The 19,494-nt window shown below is 35.3% G+C and overlaps 1 protein-coding gene across 1 annotated transcript in view; it reads left to right on the top strand.

Moving 5' to 3' along the window:
• Nucleotides 1–19,494, top strand: part of ATRX (ATRX chromatin remodeler) — a 290,527-nt gene that overhangs the window by 259,237 nt on the left and 11,796 nt on the right. The window contains exons 29-30 of the mRNA XM_080795822.1: nt 1,294–1,471; nt 2,740–2,934. Of these exons, the coding sequence (XP_080651948.1) occupies nt 1,294–1,471; nt 2,740–2,934 (373 nt within the window). The remainder of the gene's footprint in view (nt 1–1,293; nt 1,472–2,739; nt 2,935–19,494) is intronic.

Raw genomic sequence — 19,494 nt, 5'->3', positions numbered from 1 at the left:
TTCCACTGGGCATTCTTTTCCTGCTTTGTCAAAGATTAGTTGACCATAAAGTTGAGGGTCCTTTTCTAGATTTTCTAGTCTGTTCCATTGATGAATGTGTCTGTGTATATGCCAGTACCATACTGTCTTGATCGCTACAGCTTTGTCATATAGCTTGAAGTCTGGAATTATGATACCTCCAGCTTTACTTTTCATTTTCAAGATTGCCTGGCTATTCACAGTGTTTTGTGGTTCCATACATATTTTAGGATTGTTCTAGCTCTGTGAAAAATACTTGTGGTATTTTGATATGATTGCATTAAATGTGTAGATTGGTTTTCATAGTTTAGACATTTTAATAATATTTGTTCTTTCTATCCATGAGTATGGAATGTTTATCCATTTCTTTGTGTCCTCTTCAATTTCTTTAATAAGGGTTCTATAGTTCTTAGAGTACAGATCTTTTACCTGTTTGATTAGATTTATTCCTAAATATCTTAGAGTTTTTGGTCTTTCTTCTTTTTTTTTTTTTTTTTAGCACATCCTTCCTGGAGCCCTCTTTCTTCTTGCTTCGATTTTAACTACTTTAGTATCTTGCATCTGTCTAACTTCTCTCCCTATGTTTATTACATATTCTCTCTGTATGTCATTACACTATCACAATTGCCTTTCACTCACCCCTACTACAGTTAGGCCCTTGCGCACTGTCCTTTATTTTGATGTATTTAGTTATTGCTCATAACAGTACTGAACACAGGGGCGCCTGGGTGGCTCAGTGGGTTAAGCCTCTACCTTCGGCTCAGGTCATGATCTCAGGGTCCTGGGATCGAGCCCCGCATCGGGCTCTTTGCTCGGCTGGGAGCCTGCTTCCCCCTCTCTCTCTGCCTGCCTCTCTGCCTACTTGTGACCTCTCTCTGCCAAAAAAAAAAAAACAAAACAAAAAACAAAAAAAACAAAAAACAAAAAAAACCCCAAAAAAACAGTACTGAACACAGTATGAACTTTGGAGTTAAACATGGATTTTCTACATTTACTGGTCTGTATAGACCTTGAGTACTCTATAAACATGTGCTTTCCATATATATCTTTATTCCTAAATCAGACTCTCGTTTTCCAGCAGTAGGATTCTTCCTGTACATATAAATCATCAACCTGACTCCTTAGACATGTCTTGTTTTCTTCAGTAAGTGAGAAATGAATTCTTTGAACTCCTAATTGTTCAAAAAACCACCTTAGGATTAAAAAGTCATATCATAATTAAAATATCTATGAAGCACTTATTACTAAAGCATTTATGCATGTTTTTATTTTCAGAGGACGATTGTTTATCATTTCCACCAAAGCAGGATCTCTTGGAATTAATTTGGTAGCTGCTAATCGAGTGATTATATTTGATGCTTCTTGGAATCCATCTTATGACATCCAGAGTATATTCAGAGTGTATCGCTTTGGACAGACTAAACCTGTGTATGTATATAGGTTCTTAGCTCAGGTAGGTTTACAGTTTGTATTTTCTTTTTTCATAGTGAAAGGTTGGGTGAAATTGATAATGTTTTTAGAGTGTCAAACATGTATGCATTATAGAGAAGCAAATGAATTTGAAAACATCAACCCTAATCCTATACATAAAGCAGCAGAGGTCAATTTTGGCTTCTTAGGATTTTCTGTTTTGTAGTTCATCCATGTCTATAATGTCAGCTTTCTCAGATTGCGATGGATTTGCATGGGTAAACAGGTTTAGAATTTTCTTGCTTGTTCAGAAAAGTTAAACATTTATAGTTCTTTTACTTAGCATACATAGAAAAGCAAATAAGTTAATCTGATTTGCTTATAGATGTAAAGGTCAAATGATCATTGTCTTGAGTGACTACCAGATACTCTCTTAATTTGAAGAACATGGGTAAGTAGGAAGAAAAAGTTAACTTATAATGACAAAAAAATCATTACAAAGAATATTTAATACCTTCTAGGAAAAGAATATTAAAGTCATTTCCTTTAAATGTAAACTCAGATATTAAAAAACAAACTGAAATTTAAGAAAAAACGAGTAAAATCAAAGAGGTGGATGCAGTATAAGGTAATACAGGTTTATAGAATCAAGTTGCCTTTTTACTGTTACACATGTTTTGGGAACAGATGGGATTCTCTCCACCTGCCTCCAAATCTGGGCTTCTAAACCAGAGACTGAGTTATATGGGTAGATCAATCCTCACTCTTTTGATCTTCTGTGGTACTTAATATAATTGGCAAACTGCAGTATAACCCCTTTCCTGTCATTTAAATTAAAAGCTCTTTTACATTCTGGCTTAGAATGATATATATGTAGTAGATAAGGCATTTTATTTGTTAATTTTCTATCCTGAAATGATAGAAAGTAAGACTTGATAGAAAGGCTTTTTATAGTAATTATTGAGCGCTTATATTCCACTGAGAAGGAACTAAACTGCTTTCTTGAATTACTATTTTTATAACCCTCTAAAATGTCATTTCATGTACTTCTTTCTTTCTTTTCACCTTGGTATCTAACTAGTCTTCTACTTCCACTAAGTACAGAAATATGTAAAAGAAAACTTGAATGTATATTGGTCAGATAATACAGGACGATTATCAGTAATGTACTTTTCTTTTTTCTCAAGGTAAACTATGGTGAACAGATGAAATCTCTCATGAATTAAGCAGCATTGCTAATAAAACTTGCTCTATGGGAGTATATCACTATGAAGTTTTGCTATTTATATATTATTCCTTCTTTTTACAAAGGGAACCATGGAAGATAAGATTTATGATCGGCAAGTAACTAAGCAGTCACTGTCTTTTCGAGTTGTTGATCAGCAGCAGGTCGAGCGTCATTTTACCATGAATGAGCTTACTGAACTTTATACTTTTGAGCCAGACTTACTAGATGACCCTAATTCAGAAAAAAAGAAGAAGAGGGATACTCCCATGCTGCCAAAGGTAAACATCTTTAGATTATTAGCTTTAAAAAAAAAAAAAAAACCTGGGGGGCACCTGGGTGGCTCAGTGGGTTAAAGCCTCTGCCTTCAGCTCAGGTCATGATCCCAGGGTCCTGGGATCGAGTCCCGCATCGGGCTCTCTGCTCGGCAGGGAGCCTGCTTCTCCCTCTCTCTCTCTGCCTGCCTCTCTGCCTACTTGTGATCTGTCCGTCAAATAAATAAATAAAATCTTTAAAAAAAAAAAAACCTACCGTGGACCAAAGATACTTTACTATTATGGTGAAAGTTAGTCATTTAACTAAGGCTGTATTTCAGAATGTTCCCAAAAGAATAAAATCGTATTTCAATAAGAGGGTGCTTAGTCAGTTCTCCACATAAAACTGCAAAAAGATACTGTAATCTGAAATGTGTATTTTATGCCAAGTAAAAATTTCAGCCCTGTGGGAAAAAGTTGCTGTGCAGAAACCGTAAAGGAAATAGTATGTTTCTCTTTTAATAATCTCCAGTAGAGGGCATATGTAATTTTAATATTTCTATATGAAATTAAAATATCTCTTCCTTAACATTCTTTGCTGTCATATAGCAGTTAGGAATCAGCAAATAAAAGTGTCTCTTGATATTTTTCACTGTCATAAAGCGAGTAAGACTTTCACACTTGGAAAAGGATGCTTTTAGAGGTAATCTTGTCAAGCCTTATATTTTATATAAGCGGGGAAACCTAGGGTCAGAGATATTCAGTGACTTGCCCATGGTTTCCAGCTAATAAGTGGCAGAGCCAGGAGTAGTATCTACATCTGTCTTCTGGCCCATTGTTCTTGGATTTTATTTTTTTTTAATATTTTATTTATTTATTTGACAGAGAGAGAGATCACAGGTAGGCAGAGAGGCAGGCAGAGAGAGAGGAGGAAACAGGTTCCCCGCTGAGCAGAGACCCGATGCGGGGCTCGATCCCAGGACCCTGAGATCATGACCTGAGCCGAAGGCAGAGGCTTTAACCCACTGAGCCACCCAGGCGCCCCTGTTCTTGGATTTTAAAAAGACATTTAGATTAGTATAGAAATTTATTATGATGGTAGATATCATTTTGACCCTTTTGAACATAAGAGAAAGCCATATGTTCTCTGGTCTAAAATAATGATCTAAATATGTTCAAACATATTCTAGTTAATCTAAAAAGCCATTTTAGGGGGAATTGTTGAGGGGTTGCTTTTCCTGTTGTCTTGGCTTCAAATTCAAGCACTTAATGTTCCATGTAGCTGTTAAGAGACTTGAAAGAGCAGCTATCCAGTTATGGTATCACTCTACCAAAGTAACTTTTGTCATTTGTTTAAAAAAGAAAAACAAAACAAAACCAAAAAACCCCCAAACCTCCTAAGTATCTCAGTTCTTCATATGATTAGACACAATTAAAGCAACAAAAGGTAGGAGTAATAAATAACTATCTAATGGTAACATGAATCAGTGATTTCTCCAGTCAACTTTTAATATATGTGTCAATTCAAGTAACATGAACATTAAACATTTGGAAGTTTTTAAAAAATACCTTTTGTCTATATAAAAAATATTTTGTTTTTCTAATCAGTGAACTATTCCATTTAAAGTTTACCGATACACAAATAAATCATGGAACACTAAAAAAATAATAAAAATATAAAGTTTACTGATAGAGCATCTAGGAAAAAAGAGTTTTTGTGATAGTCTCTATCAAATCCCTTTGATAATGGCTTAGGGCCACATGGGGGTTTAAAGCTACTGTTTTTATGTTATATTTAAAACACTTTAAAGAATATTATTTCATTTTAATGTTATGAAATATTAAACTGATAGTGAATTGACTTTCTTAGTTATGTTATTATAGAATGTGAATAGGATCTTGAATAGTCTTTGGAAATTTTTCTGTATGTAAATTTGTATTCCTTTAAAAACAAACACAAATGGAATCGTATCATATATATTCTTCTATGACTTGTTCTTTTTACCTAGGTAAAAACATCTTTCCATATTGGTACAAATACTTCTACTTTTTAAAAAAACAGCTACATAGTGTTCACTTGCCTTGATTTAATTCTTATATTCCCTACAGCTTTCTTACTAGTTATTTAATTCTGTATGGGAAGAAGTATTCTTTAAAGGACGTGGACATTAAAAATAGTGAAATTTCCCTTTTCAATTTGAGAATGATTTTTATCTAATTAGCATCTTTCCTAAAATTATACTTAACTTTAAGCTTCAGTTTTTGTAAGAAATACATCATGCTTAGTAATATTTCTGATAGGAAGCAAACATTCAGGAGGCAGATGCTTTGAAGTTGCTCACTATATGGTAAATTTCCGATTTTAGGAATATTTGTTTACATTGATACACATTTATTGATTATTTGCTGACTTTGAGGTATATTGTGAGGGTATACTAAGAACAGCAAAGCATTGTCTGTGCTTTAAAGAAGATTTTAAAAATCCAGCAGGAAAGAAATAATATTTAATTATAGGATGTCTGGAAAGAAACCATCTGTTTTATAACTTGGTACTCTGAGTTGTTAAAGGTGTCGTGCTTTTTCATTTATAGACTTTACTTACTGTGTTTTGCTTTTGGTGCTATAACCGTTTTCCCGAGAACAAAAGAGAAAGGAGGACTGAATGATACATTAACACAGAGTGCTTCAACTCTCCCACAGCTCTTCCCAAAAGGAAAATAATAGTTAACTTTTACTGATTTCTTACTGTGTTTCATATTGTATGCAAAACAGTTTGTTCAGATTATCTTCCTTAATCTAGTGGCATCTGAAAAGCTGACAATGCTGTTTTCATTTTCAAGATGAGGAAATTAAGGTTTGAAGAGGTTATGTAACGTACCCAAGTTTACCCACCTAATTAGTGGTGAAGCTGGCCTTCAAACCAAGTCTGCCCAACTTGAAAGCATGTACTCTTAATCATTATATACTTTGTTGCTCCCCAAGTAGAGATTAGACAGTTAAGTCCAAGTAGAAGAAATAAAGCAGAGGACTCAGGATTCCTAGAGTTGAATGACATTTAGAATGCTTTATTTTAAATAAAGCTGGATTTTAAAATATAGAATTCTTTCACAGTTAATACCATTGTGTGGTGTAACTGTTGAGATTGTATAATATAGCCAGTTTAGCTCATAGCTTATGAAGTGGTAAATTCCTCAAATTTATAGAAAGCTTTCATTTTATAAAGGACTTACTCATACATATTTATTATCTTAGGAAACTGAAGTTTAGTTTGTGACTACCCAAGAGTACATTACCAATAAGTGTTAGAGCTAGAACTTGAACTTAACAGTTTTCAAACTGTATTCCAAGGAACCTCCAGTAGATTAGCAGAGGTGCTCCAGGGCTACCGTGTAGCTAAGTGAGTAGTGGAAGGCCAGACAGGAAGCACTGCAAGCCCCACATCCCATTTCAATCAAAGTCCCTCTCCTTTTATCTCTTTTATGCATTGGGCTGCAACATATGATTTAATTTAAACAGAGGATTGTAGTTCTTTCTTTTCTTCCTTAGTGTCGCTTTTTATTCCCATAACTTATAGTGCTTTTTATTTTTTTTAAAAGATTTTACTTATTTATTTGACACACACAGAGCGATAACAAGTAGGCAGAGAGGCAGGCAGAGAGGGGGGGAAGCGGGCTCCCTGCTGAGCAGAGAGCCAGATGCGGGGCTCCATCCCAGGACGCTGAGATCATGACCTGAGCCGAAGGCAGAGGCTTAACCTACTGAGCCACCCAGGTGCCCCTATTAGTGCTTTTTAAAAAAGGTTTTAAAACAGGGTGCTGGGGATGCGTGGGTGGCTCAGGTCATGACCCCAGGGTCCTGGGATCAAGTCCCACATCAGGCTCCTTGCTCAGCGGGGAGCCTGCTTCTCCCTTTGCCTGCTGCTCTCCCTGCTTGTACGCGCGCTCTCTCTCTCTGATAAATAAATATATTTTTTAAAAATTTAAAAAGCAGTATACTATACCACAGTGCCTTTCTGACTATCATAGTAACTAAGAACTGTCAGGGATCTAAAAGGAAATAAAATAGGGTATTGTATGAGATTTACCTGAAGGAGGTGATAGTGTATTTGGGGAGAGAAAGGTAGCATTATTTCAAGAAAAAGAATGAAGTGCAGATGTGACTGGTACTGAATGTGTTGACCAAATAGTTTATGGTTAAAAAAATGGAGAATGGAGCATTCACGTACAGTTTTGGTGGGGAAAAAATCAGACTGGCTAATAAAAGGTGGTTAGTATTTGATTGGATTAGGAAATAATGAGGTTTGAATGCAGCATGAAACAATTTGGGCAAAGGGAAAGATAATGATTTAGGTACCTGACTCAAGGTATGATGAAGAGATTGGCCAGGTAAAGAGTTGAAATTGGGTGGGTGAGGTGTGGGTTAGGTGGAGCCAGCTTATGGAGAGCCATGAAAGGTAAATGGAGGCATTTGGATTTAAAATAGTATTCACTATAAGTTTATGAATGGGCCTGTTATATGATGAATGTAGGCTTTTGGAAAATTAGCCTGGTAGTAAAATGTGGGATGAGGACCTATAATAATAGGGTGCTGGTTGTGGAGTGAATCAAACACTTCAAGAAAATAAATGAGAGAACTCAGTAACTGATGCTAAACTGTAGCTTTCAGTAGGTAGGCAGTGAAAAATTTACCTAAATAATGAAGCTTATTCATTCATTGATTAAAAACTTCTCAGATAACCTGCAAACTACTGTTTATGCTGTTACTAAGGATACATTGGTAAATAAGACTAGGTTCCTGCCCCTAAGGAGTCCAATCAATGTACTTATTATAAGCAAGTAGATATAATAAAAGTTATGGATCCTATAATATAAATCTGTATAGACATCAAGGAAGGAATAGTCAGTTCTTTCTTGGAAAAGTTGGAGATGGGGAGTTGACGTTAGGAGGACTTGAACTGATGTTGAACTGATGTTGAAAATAGAAGTGGGTAGCAATTTGCATTGCTATGAGGGCAAAAGGTGAAGGCCCTTCAAGAGGAAGAGCAGGATAAAGAAACATGCGCATCAAACAGCAAGGCAAGTTTTAGGAGCCTTTAGTTTAAAAATAATAGAGTAAAAGGAGATAGAGTAAGGGAGAGTAGGCATGGGGAAGAGATAAGAGAAAAGACTGGAGAGACACAAGAATCAGATCATAGAAGTTAGAGTTCGGACATTGTGTTACTGGCTGTTGGATCTATTGTAATGATTTTAAGAAAACCGCCAACATCAAGTTTTTATTTTAGAAAAATCACTTTGGGTATCAGTGTTTAGGATGGATTAGAGAAAGGAAAATAGATGCAAAGATACCTGTTAGGATGCTTTTTTTTTTTTTTTTTTTTCAGTTTATTCAGGTAACTCTTTAATTCCAAAACAATAATATAGGATGCTATTTTTAATAGCATTTTGGAGTCCAGATGAGAGAGGTATTGCAGGCCTGAAGTAAGGTGGTAGCAGTGGGGATAGAGAAGTACCAAGCACAGTGGAGGTACTCAGTAAATGTTAACTTTGTTCCCTAGGCTTGTATTTAGAATTTCATTTACCTTTACACACTAATGTTTGGTTTTGATTTCCTTTAATAAGAATTTGAAAATTGGTCCTCTCTGAAATAGGTACAAGTGGGCGTTTTTGAAATTCATAGTGCGGGATTTCTTCGTATTTGAGCCTGCTCTTATTAAAGACATTTCAGAGTTGGTTCCTGTTACTATAGTACAATTGCAGGCACCTTCCTTTTTTATACATCATGTTCAAGATGAAGGACTACTAAAAATGATATATTTTCATTTCCCCTTCAAATTGCTTTTATCTAAATAATTAAATTGCATGCCTTTTTTGAGTTAATTTTTATTGCCTTTTAATATTTCCTGAAGTGTTTATTTTCAGCTTACTTGGTATGTGATTATTGTATCTTTTTCTGCCTTATCACATCCTCTTTAATTACTGTGTAATTCCTCCTCCTATATTTCTGTTCTCGTTTACTTTCTTTTACTTCCCTACTTTCTTTTTTTAAATTTTTAAAAATTAGATTTACTATCTCAGACTTAATTTATTAACCACTTGACTGTTTTTCTTGTCTTTCTATCTTTGCAGCTCTTTAAAGGCAAGAACTATATCCTTTGCTCCTTTTCTTTTCATCCATAGTGGATAATATAATGCTGGCACTTTTATATGGCCTTTCTTGAAATTTGAGTTGCCTTTATAGTGATATTTAACTAGACTTTTTATTGTTCCTTAATGATCCATATATCATTGAAAGGCAGTGTCAGACTTATTATTGCAAGTAGTAAAATTGAAATGAAGAGTGATTTGTCTGTCACAGCAGGTGTGTGAAAGGAAGAGAACTGGAGCTTTTAATTCGTGTCTTCAGTTCTGTACTGAATTAACTATCTTAGTCAGCTCTATTCTCCACCCCACCCCATAAGTTATATTTTGTTAAAACCCCTCATTGGTTTCTTGCTGATGTTGGTACTGCTTTTCTTTTTTTGAAATGTAACAGTCTTGTTGTCCTTTGAACCCATTACTTAAATATATTGATTTTAGGGTCTTCTGAATCATGTCCAGAAAGTGTTGGTGCAGCTCTTTACTTGTTCGTGGTAATAATGTTTTCAGCCACTTTGAAACTTCCAGCATGATCTAAACTTACAGTTTAACATAAGTTTCTAGTGATAAAGATTTGTTGACTGATTCTTAACTGTTTATTTTTTAACTGTTAAAGTAATAACTTGTTTCTGTTAATGTTTATGTAGACTATGTTAGGCAGAGTATCTTTTCTGATAGTAAACTTATGAATAATGAATCGTTGAACACTACAACAAAATTTATGATGTACTATATGCTAGCTAACTGAACATAATAAAAAAACTTATGAATTACACAGATACTAGAGATGAAAATCTTGGTTGGGATCATGTTTCATAATATGCTTAAGTGAGTATACAGCCTAAGCTCTGTACCTTTATTAAAAGAAGTCAGTAAACCTGGCATAAAGGTTTTTTTTTCTGTACTTCCCTTTTCTAGCACTGTACTGCCTCTGTCTTTTTAAAGGTGTACTGCATGTTGGTAATTATAAAGAGAACAAAATGGGGATTTAAACTAAAGTCCAAAGTGAGGCTTTAGGTCTGCTTCCTCAACCCTGATCTTGTGTACAATTTTCTCCCTTTGTCCTTACTCTTTATTAAAGTTTTAATACCTCAGAGCATAGTTTACTAAACAGTGATGTTACTGTGCAGTGTTAATAGAGGATTTTACCTTGGTCTTTTTTAACATTAGTGAGAAATATACACACTAAAATAATTTGATGTGAAGTCTAAAATAGCTAATCAGCCTATTTAGGGAACTTCCATACATTTATTTTGAGGAATAAAAGTTCAGAAGGACCCATTTAATTGTAGGGCAAGTAACAGTAACCTAGAGCATATTAACCACATGGTGGCACATGAACCCAATTTTTGTTGACATGTACCTATAAGGAGCCATGCTCATAACTGAAGCATAATTGAGGTTTTGTTGTTTTTTTTTTTTTTTAAGATTTTATTTATTTATTTAACAGAGAGAGAGAGAGATCACAAGTAGGCAGAGAGGCAGGCAGAGAGAGAGGGGGAAGCAGGCTCCCCGCTGAGCAGAGAGCCTGATGCGGGACTTGATCCCAGGACCCTGAGATCATGACCTGAGCTGAAGGCAGAGGCTTAACCCACTGAGCCACCCAGGCGCCCCATAATTGAGGTTTGATGTCATTGTTTCCTACTTCTCTGCTTCATTTATCTCAAGTTATATGTTTATTATTCAATAAAACAAGTTCTAGTATTGTTTCTTTGTATTTACTGGCATAAAAATGATTATTCAGGGGCACCTGGGTGGCTCAGTGGGTTAAAGCCTCTGCCTTCAGCTCAGGTCATGATCCCAGGGTCCTGGGATCGAGCCCCACATCGGGCTCTCTGCTCGGCGGGGGGCCTGCTCCCTCCTCTCTCTCTCTGCCTGCCTCTCTGCCTACTTGTGATTTCTGTCTGTCAAATAAATAAATAAATAAATATCATTATTCATCTGAATAAGAATAGACCACTAGAAATCATAATATATGCCAGAGAAATTGTTTTAATTCTACAATTTCTTTGTAGGTTATAATTATATTCAGTGCTTTTCGGGATGGTTGATACATAGTAAAAAGAGCAAATGGAAAAAAAAAAAAAAAAAGAGCAAATGGTTTAAGCCCGTTCCTTTTTCTAATCACCTGTCAACCACTCTTTTTAGGATGTAATCTTAGGCACGCCACATAAGTTTTCTAAGCTTCACTTCCCTCAAGAACGTAAGATAGTAGTACCTTTCTCACAGAGGAGATAATCCACATAAAGCCCCTGCCTAACACATAGTAAGTGCTCAAATGTTAGCTGCTATTTTTGTTTCTGTAATTGTCAACTCTCATTGCCATTATACTTGGTCCGTTTCTCTGAAACCAGTATAGACATAAATTTTTAGAATTTCAGAGGAGTCATGAAGTCCTAATCTTTAGGAGATTAAGCTTCACATATGACAGATTAGTAGAAGACTAAAAATATTTAGGAGCCAGAGACAGTAATCTCACCTAGACTACGGAAGAGATGGGTATTTGAGGCTTGGATTCTTCTAGAGATCAATTATAATCAAGAGTGAATAATACTAGATATTGATAATCACTTTTAATGATATTAGCATGCATTTGACTATGAACTACTAGTACCCTTTCTAACATTCAAAGATTTTTTTTCTTAAATAATACATGCAACTTTAGAATTGTCTACCTTATAGCCAGCTGATACCACTTTAGTGACTTTTTTAAAGTGAAGAGGTGCTTCTAGTGTCCCTCCACAAACCAGAAAAACAATAGACTGACCTTGCTTGCTTTTAAAGATTATTTATTTATTTGAGAGAGAGAGAAAGAGAAAGAGCGCGCACAAAAGCGGAGGGAGGGACAGAAGGAGAGGGAGAAGCAGGTTCCCCCCTGAGCAGGGAGCCATCACGGAGCTTGATCCCAGGACTCTGGGATCATGACCTGAGCTGAAAGCAGGCGCTTAACCGACTGAGCCACCCAGGCAACCTTGACCATGCTTTATTTAAAGTGCTGCTTTGTCTCGCTGTGTTTCTCTCTGTCAAATAAATAAATAAAATCTTTTTAAAAAAAGCAAAGAGGGTACATTTAAAAAAAATAAAGTGCTGCTTTGTGTCTTATTTTGATTGTATTACCTTATAACACAAGAAGAATTATTAAGGAGCCAAGGTTATTGAGTATTTTAGGGAAAACATTTAGATTAAATGGACTTCAGTGCCAATGATGCCCCTGAATATCAGCCTCCCTAACCCTGGCAGGATGCCTTGCAAATCACTTCTAATGGAAACATCAACATCTGTGAGGCCACCTTACAGGCAGAGTTGGGAGTGGAATATAAGACTCCACTGGGGAGGGTGTGAGGTAGACTTCAGGAAGTGTCTCCTTTTAAAACAGTAGAAAGATCTACTCAAGATTATGGAAGTTCTGAAATTTGAAATACGAGGTTTGTATTTAGTAAATGCTGACTGATTAAACAAATTTTAATTCATTTATTAGGAATTCAAAAGCAGGAACTTTTTGGCTTTGTAGACAAATTAAAAGATGTGTCTGTTCTTTCTAGATTATAAGCTTCCTACTACTGGCCTGTGAGGGTAGGAATTGTGTCAGTGAATCTTTATCACTATATTCCTAGCATCTGGCATAATACCTAGCACATAGCAAGTATTTGTTAAAAATGTGACAAGTGAGCAAATGAATTTTTGTCCTATAATTGCATGCTGATGGTTGTAAGACCTTGGTTTGCATGCCTTTAAAATTGTGTTTTTTCTTGTGTGTAGTTCTTGGACTAAGAGTGATAGCATCTGAATAGATTCTGAATAGCATCAGAATCACCTGGCAGCTTGATAAAAATGCAGATTCCTGACTTCATCTAACACCTGCTGAATCAATTTCTGCAAGTGGGCCCTAGGAATCTGTATTTTTAACAAGGTTCACTACTGTTTTATAGCTATAAGGTATTTAGTAGCGTGATTTGCGTTTGTAGTTATTATTAGCTAAATCTTTGAATTAGGAATAATGATAAACAGGGGTGCCTGGTGGCTCAGTGGGTTAAGCCTCTGCCTTCAGCTCAGGTCATGATCTCAGGGTCCTGGGATCGAGTCCCACATCAGGCTCTCTGCTCGGCGGGGAGCCTGCTTCCTCCTCTCTCTCTGTCTGCCTGCCTCTCTGCCTACTTGTGATCTCTGTCAAATAAATAAAATCTTTTAAAAAATAATAATGATAAATAGTAGCTAACAATTATTGAGTGCTTTTTATGCAAGACACTGTACTAAGGGCTTTACTTGTATTGAATCATTTATTTATTGCTTTATTATTTTTTAATTCTTATAGCCACCTTACAAAGCTGGTACAGTCTGTTTTTATCTTATAGATGATGAAGTTATAACAGAGAACTGGTGGCACCTGTATTTGATCTCAGTGCCATAACCAGACCCCATACTCTTTAACTACTACACTCTGTTGTGCTGACATTAATTTGTTATGTGATTAAGCTTGTGGAAGAAGTTCTGGTATGACTTCACACTCCTTTTTTAATTTCCAACTTTCTTTTTCATTGATATCTAATTGACATATAATAGTTTCAGGTGTACAACATAATGATTCAGTATATGTATATATTGCTAAATGATTACCACAGTAAGTCTAGTTAGCATCCATCACCATGCATACAGATTTTTTTTCTTGTGATAAAAAACTTTTAAGATCAACTCTCTTAGCAACTTTGAAATATATACTACATTATTACTAACTGTAGTTGCCATGCTATACATTACATCACCAGAACTTACTCATCTTACCCTTTGACAAATATCTCCCCATTTTACACACAACCTCAGCTCCTGGTAACCAGCACTCTACTCTGTTTCTATGAATTCAGCTTTTTAGATTCCATGTGTAAGTGAGATCACAGGTATTTGTCTTTCTCAGTCTGACTTATTTCCCTTAGTATGATGCCTTCAAGATTCCCTCCATGTTATTGCATTGACAGGATTTCCTTATTTTTTGTGGCCAAATAATATTCCATTGTATATATGTACCACAGTTTCTTTATCCATTCATCCATCAGTGGACACTTAGGTTGTTTCCATGTCTTGGCTATTATAAATAATGCTGCGATGAATGTGAGGGTTCAGGTATCTTTCTGAGTGTTTTTCTTTCCTTCAAATTAATACCCAGAAGTGAAATTATTAGATCATATAGTTTCATTTGCAATTTTTTTTGAGGAACCTTCAGGCTATTTTCCATAATGGTTGTACCAATTTCTATTCCCACCAACAGTGCACAAGTGTCCCCTTTTCTTCACATCCTCATACTTCTTGATCAATACTAAGGGTTTATTAAAAAAACATTTTCAGTGTTATCAAGTGTATAATACTGGAGAATGTAGATTTTATCTTTAGTTACTGCAAAATCCTAGGGTGGCAAAGCTGATTCTAGTCCTCCTGAAGTATCTTAGATGCTGAATTTATCTCTAGCCCTGAGTCAGTACAGCATTGTCGTTAAGAACAAGAGCCCTTGAGAAAGACCACCTAGGTTTGAATCTTGACCTTTGTCAAGTTACTTGACTTCTCTCTGCCTCAGTTTCTTGATCTAAAATTCCGAGATACTTATGTCTGTTGTTCTTCAAAAACTCATCCTCTTCATTTTTATTTTCATCTCCTTCTGAGACTGTTATTAGTAAATGCCTGCTCTTCTGCTTTTAGCTTTCATATCTTACAGCTTTTCTTTTGCCTCATTCTGATCTCCTAGTTCGCTGTTATTTTTTTTGCTGTGTCTCTTCTGCTTTTTATATTATCCATTGAGTTATTTATTTCAGTGATTATTTTTTATCCCTAATATTTCATATTGGCTCTTTTTAGATAATTTTTGTTTGAATTTCGTATTGACAGTACCTTTCCTTATTTCCCGAAGTCTATTTTCATGCTTATTTTGAATAATTGATAACATTTTTTCAATAACTTTGCTTCAAATGGCATATGGTGCCAGTTTGTTGTCACACTAGGGATGGTGTGTGTGTGTGTGTGTGTGTGTGTGTGTGTGTGTGTTGCATGTGTGTTTGCATGTAAGTTCCTGGAATTTGTTTCTTTTTCCTTTCTGTAGTTTCTGTGGATTGATTGTGGTGGGAGGGAGCCAGCACAGCCATTCTGATTCATGATCTTAGAAATCTTAGATCTTAGAAATCTTATCCATTATATGGTGATATTAACAGTATGTACTTCATAGAGTTACTGTGAAAATTAGATATTCTGTGTAAAGTTCTTAGAATAGTGTTAGCATGCAATTATACATTCCATTTAGCTTTAAAAAAATTTATAGAGAGGTGACTTGAATTCAGATCCTAGCTTTAGAAAAATGTTTTTGATAAGTTAAATATAGAGCTGACTGGGGGTAAAAAGGATATTGACCCATCTTTCAGACTTTGTGCTGTCCCAGAATTCTGTCACATTGTCTAGTGTTGTCTGTCTCCATTATTGCAAAGAAAATAAGGAGGGAATGGTTGGTTTAACATTTTTTCCTGTTTTGAAAATTTTCAAACTAGAAAAATATGATGGATACTCATATACCCATCACCTAGATTTAGTAATTGTTAGTATTTTGCCACATTTTCCTCCTCTATTTTTCTGAAGTATTTTAAGTTACATTTTTTAAATTATTTATTTTTTAGAGAGTGTGTGAGTGGGGTGGGGGAAGGGGCAGAGGGAGAGAGAATGAATCTTAAGCAGGCTCCTTGCTAAGAGCAGAGCCCAATGTGGGGCTCGATCTCACAACCCTGAGATCATGGCCTGAGCCAAAATCAAGAGTCAAATGCTTAACCAGCTGAGCCCCCCAGGTGCCCCAAATTATATGTATGCATTTAAATTATAAGATTATGATACTTGGGACGCCTGGGTGGCTCAGTTGGTTAAGCGGCTGCCTTCGGCTCAGGTCATGATCCCAGCGTCCTGGGATCGAGTCCCGCGTCAGGCTCCTTGCTCAGCAGGGAGCCTGCTTCTCCCTCTGCCTCTGCCTGCCACTCTGTCTGCCTGTGTTCACTCTCTCTGACAAATAAATAAATAAAATCTTTAAAAAAAAAAAAAGATTATGATACTTCACTTGTAAATATTACAGTATAAATCTCTAAAATATAAAGGCACTTCAAAAATAGACATTCCTTTTATAACCACTGTACCATAAAATCAATAACTTCTTAATTTCCTAACATCATCTAATACGACACCTGTATTCAGATTACTCCAGTTGTCTTGAATATGTCTTTTATAGCTAATTTGTTCAAATCCGGTTCTGTTCAAGGTATACACAATATATTTGATTGTTGTGTCTCATTGTTATAATCCTCTTAATTTAGTGTACTCATCTTCCCTCCATTCTGGATTTATTTCCTGTTGGATATTTGAACTTCCATTTGTTACATATTCTGTAAACTGGAAATTAGACCCAAAGGCTTGATTAAATTCTTAGCAGGTATTTCTGGCAAGAATATTTTATAGATAATGTGTAAAAAGATGTTAGTATTTTTTTAAATACAGGATAAGGCAAAGTGTGAAGGAAAAGGAGTAATATACATATCGAGTGCTTGTGCTATGTTCCTTTAAATACACTATCTCATGTAATTCTTACAATAACCCCATGAGTTACCAATGGTATTATCCCTTTGTAGCAAGGGAATTGGTTCCAACAGATCACTGAACTATTAAATGGCAAAGTTAGAATTCAGAAAGAAAAAGAAAAAAAGTCAAATAAGGCTGTTTATCTTTACATAAACATAAAAAGTTTTACTAACAAATCACTTGCTCTCTGTTCCTCTATCTCTGGTAAAATAAAAGCAACTAATTGACTTGACCCTCACATAAATAAATTGCTCCGGCTTATCATGCTCTCATTTTAGGCAATGAGAGGCATCCTTTTAAACATCAGCAAAAAAATTTTTTTAACATATATACATTCGCAGAACAGGTAATAACTTATTGGTCCTTCTGTGACAGCCATATATCTAGGATTTTCTAGGACAGTTCTGATATCCCATAGTTTGCCCTATCGAACATCTCCTGAAATTCTTCATTAGAAAAACTTGGTTAAAGTGTAAAACTTCTTTCTCTCTGTACAGTAATACATTGTTTCTTAAAGTGTGTTTGTGGGGGAGTCTGCTTTAGACCTTTAGAAAAGGTGTTGGAAGTAAGAGAAAGTAGTAAAGAACATCATTAGAACTCTTCTAGTTAGCTGACCAAGAAGAAAATATTTTAGTGAAGAGAAGGATTAAATTCTATCAGATGTTGCTGGTGGATTGACAGGGTCAGGTCTGGGAATTGACTGTCAGATTTAGCAGTGCAAATGTCATCAGAAAACCTGGCACTGTTTTTGTACTTCATGTGTAACATTTAATTGCCACAGAAGATCTTGTGAAGTAGAAACTTATTAGGCCCATTTTACAGATCAGGAGACTGAGATTCAAAAAGATAACTACTCAGGGACATAGGGCCAGTAAGTGTTAGAACTAGGATTTAAATCCTGTAAGACTGTAGGTCTGCACTGTCCAATACAAGAACCAGCTATGTGTGGTTATTTACATTTGCATTTAAATGTATTAAATTAAACTTCAGTTCCTCAGTCGCACTAGTAACATTTCAGGTGCTCAGAAGTCACATGTAGCTCCTGTTGGACAGCACAGACAGAACATTTCCATCATTGCTCAGAGATCTGTTTAGCAGTACTCCAGAGCCTGTGAACTTAACCACTATACATAAAACCTCTCAATTTTACAACGTTATATGAAATTTAAAGTAATTTAAATTTTCCTCTGAAATTCAAAAGGCCGACATGGGTCTTTTTTATCAGATCAGTTGATTCCAAAAAAACTATATTGGTATTTATATTTCAGATAGCCTGGTCATGAAATTGTCTGTTGTAGAGAGAAACCTGGAAAGCAGGGCTCGATCTATGTCCTTTCACTTTTTTCCATTTTCATTTAGGGGAGTTCAGAAGGACATAACTAGCATGTTGGCATGATCAGTGATTCTGAATTAATGTAAGGTACTTGAGTGGCACAGTATCTATTTGTTGATATCCTAAAGTATGTTACTTGATTGGTTAGGTTGGCTGATTCAAATATGTCTTGTAACATTTTAGGAACAGTGGAAAATGTAGGCTGTGATACTTTTGGGTGAATTAAGTAGGTGAATACCTCCTTCTGTCTCTTCAGTTACTGATGTTTTCATGACCAGGATTTTTACATCATATTCATTGCTTTGGACCCTTAAAGGAATATAAATTGCATGAGAGATTTGGTCAATATAAGAATCACTAGATGACCTTATTTATATATTTTGTTTTTATTATTTTACCTTTTTTAATGTTTTCTTTCTTTAAAATGTAATCTGAACTACTAAATATCTGCTTTCATTCCTATTTCATAGGTCTTCTATCTATATCCTTTTTATTAGCATACCTATAGTTGAGTTAGAGGATGTTAACAGTGTTATGAAATAAGGAGATAATATGAACTCCACATTGTATAGCATGAGAATCAAGTTCCCATTCGGGCTCTACTTAGAAAGCTGCAACCTCTAGAAAGTTACTACCATCCTATAAAATCTTGACTGAAACTGTTTACCTCACAGTGAATGGCATGTGGCTTACGTAATAATTATAATGGATAACAGATTTTTAAAGGTTAAATGCTAAATATACTATCTAGTTCCTTGAATGTTAAATTGAGCAGAAAACATTCTTCTGACCAAAGGAGACTTTTGCTCTTACCTTCCACCCAAAGCAGTGTGGTAGACCTGCCTTTTCCTTTCTTGAAAGTGACAAGTTCTGTAGTTGCCACTTTCTTATTTTCACCTCTAATTTGGGAATCTGGATATGTTTATAAATGGTCTTTGGGGAAAGTGTGTGCTCTTGACCTAAAAATTTGATATGAGGTGGTATGTGAACTTTATTCAGTATCTCTAGTTACTTATCAAGTATGTTGCTTTTTTTTCCCCCAGTGTAGTTTGGGAAAAAACAGGCTTCAGATTTGAAAGTAAAAACTTTTTTTTTAACCCAGAATATTAAGTTTCTTTACTAAAAATCTAGACTTATTGAAGTAATAAAAGAAATTTTCTTCATAGCTTTTTGAGTGGGTGCTGTGGCACTTAAGTATTCCAGTGACATTTTATTTCCAGATATTATAGAACTCAAATTCAAAGTGATGGCAAGCAAAATATTTTGAAAAATGGCAACCCCCACCCCCACCCTCAGGCAAAGACTTAATTGTTTTTAAATTTTTATTTTCAAGGTTGAATTTCAGGATTGATTAGATGGGAATTTTTGTCAGCTGGCCAAACACTTTAAAGTTCTAAAAAAATTAACTTAAACTTTTAATTTATTGTTAATTTTGTCTTATTAATTAAACTAGTCATTTTTAAAGCTTAAATTAATGTAGTTGTTAGCTAGAATAGAGACCATGCTTTTTCCCAGCTTGTAAGCTTTTTC

This window comes from Martes martes, assembly GCF_963455335.1.
Source record: "Martes martes genome assembly, chromosome: X".
Classification (NCBI taxonomy): Eukaryota; Metazoa; Chordata; class Mammalia; order Carnivora; family Mustelidae; genus Martes; species Martes martes.
This window is presented reverse-complemented; position numbering and strand designations above follow the sequence as displayed.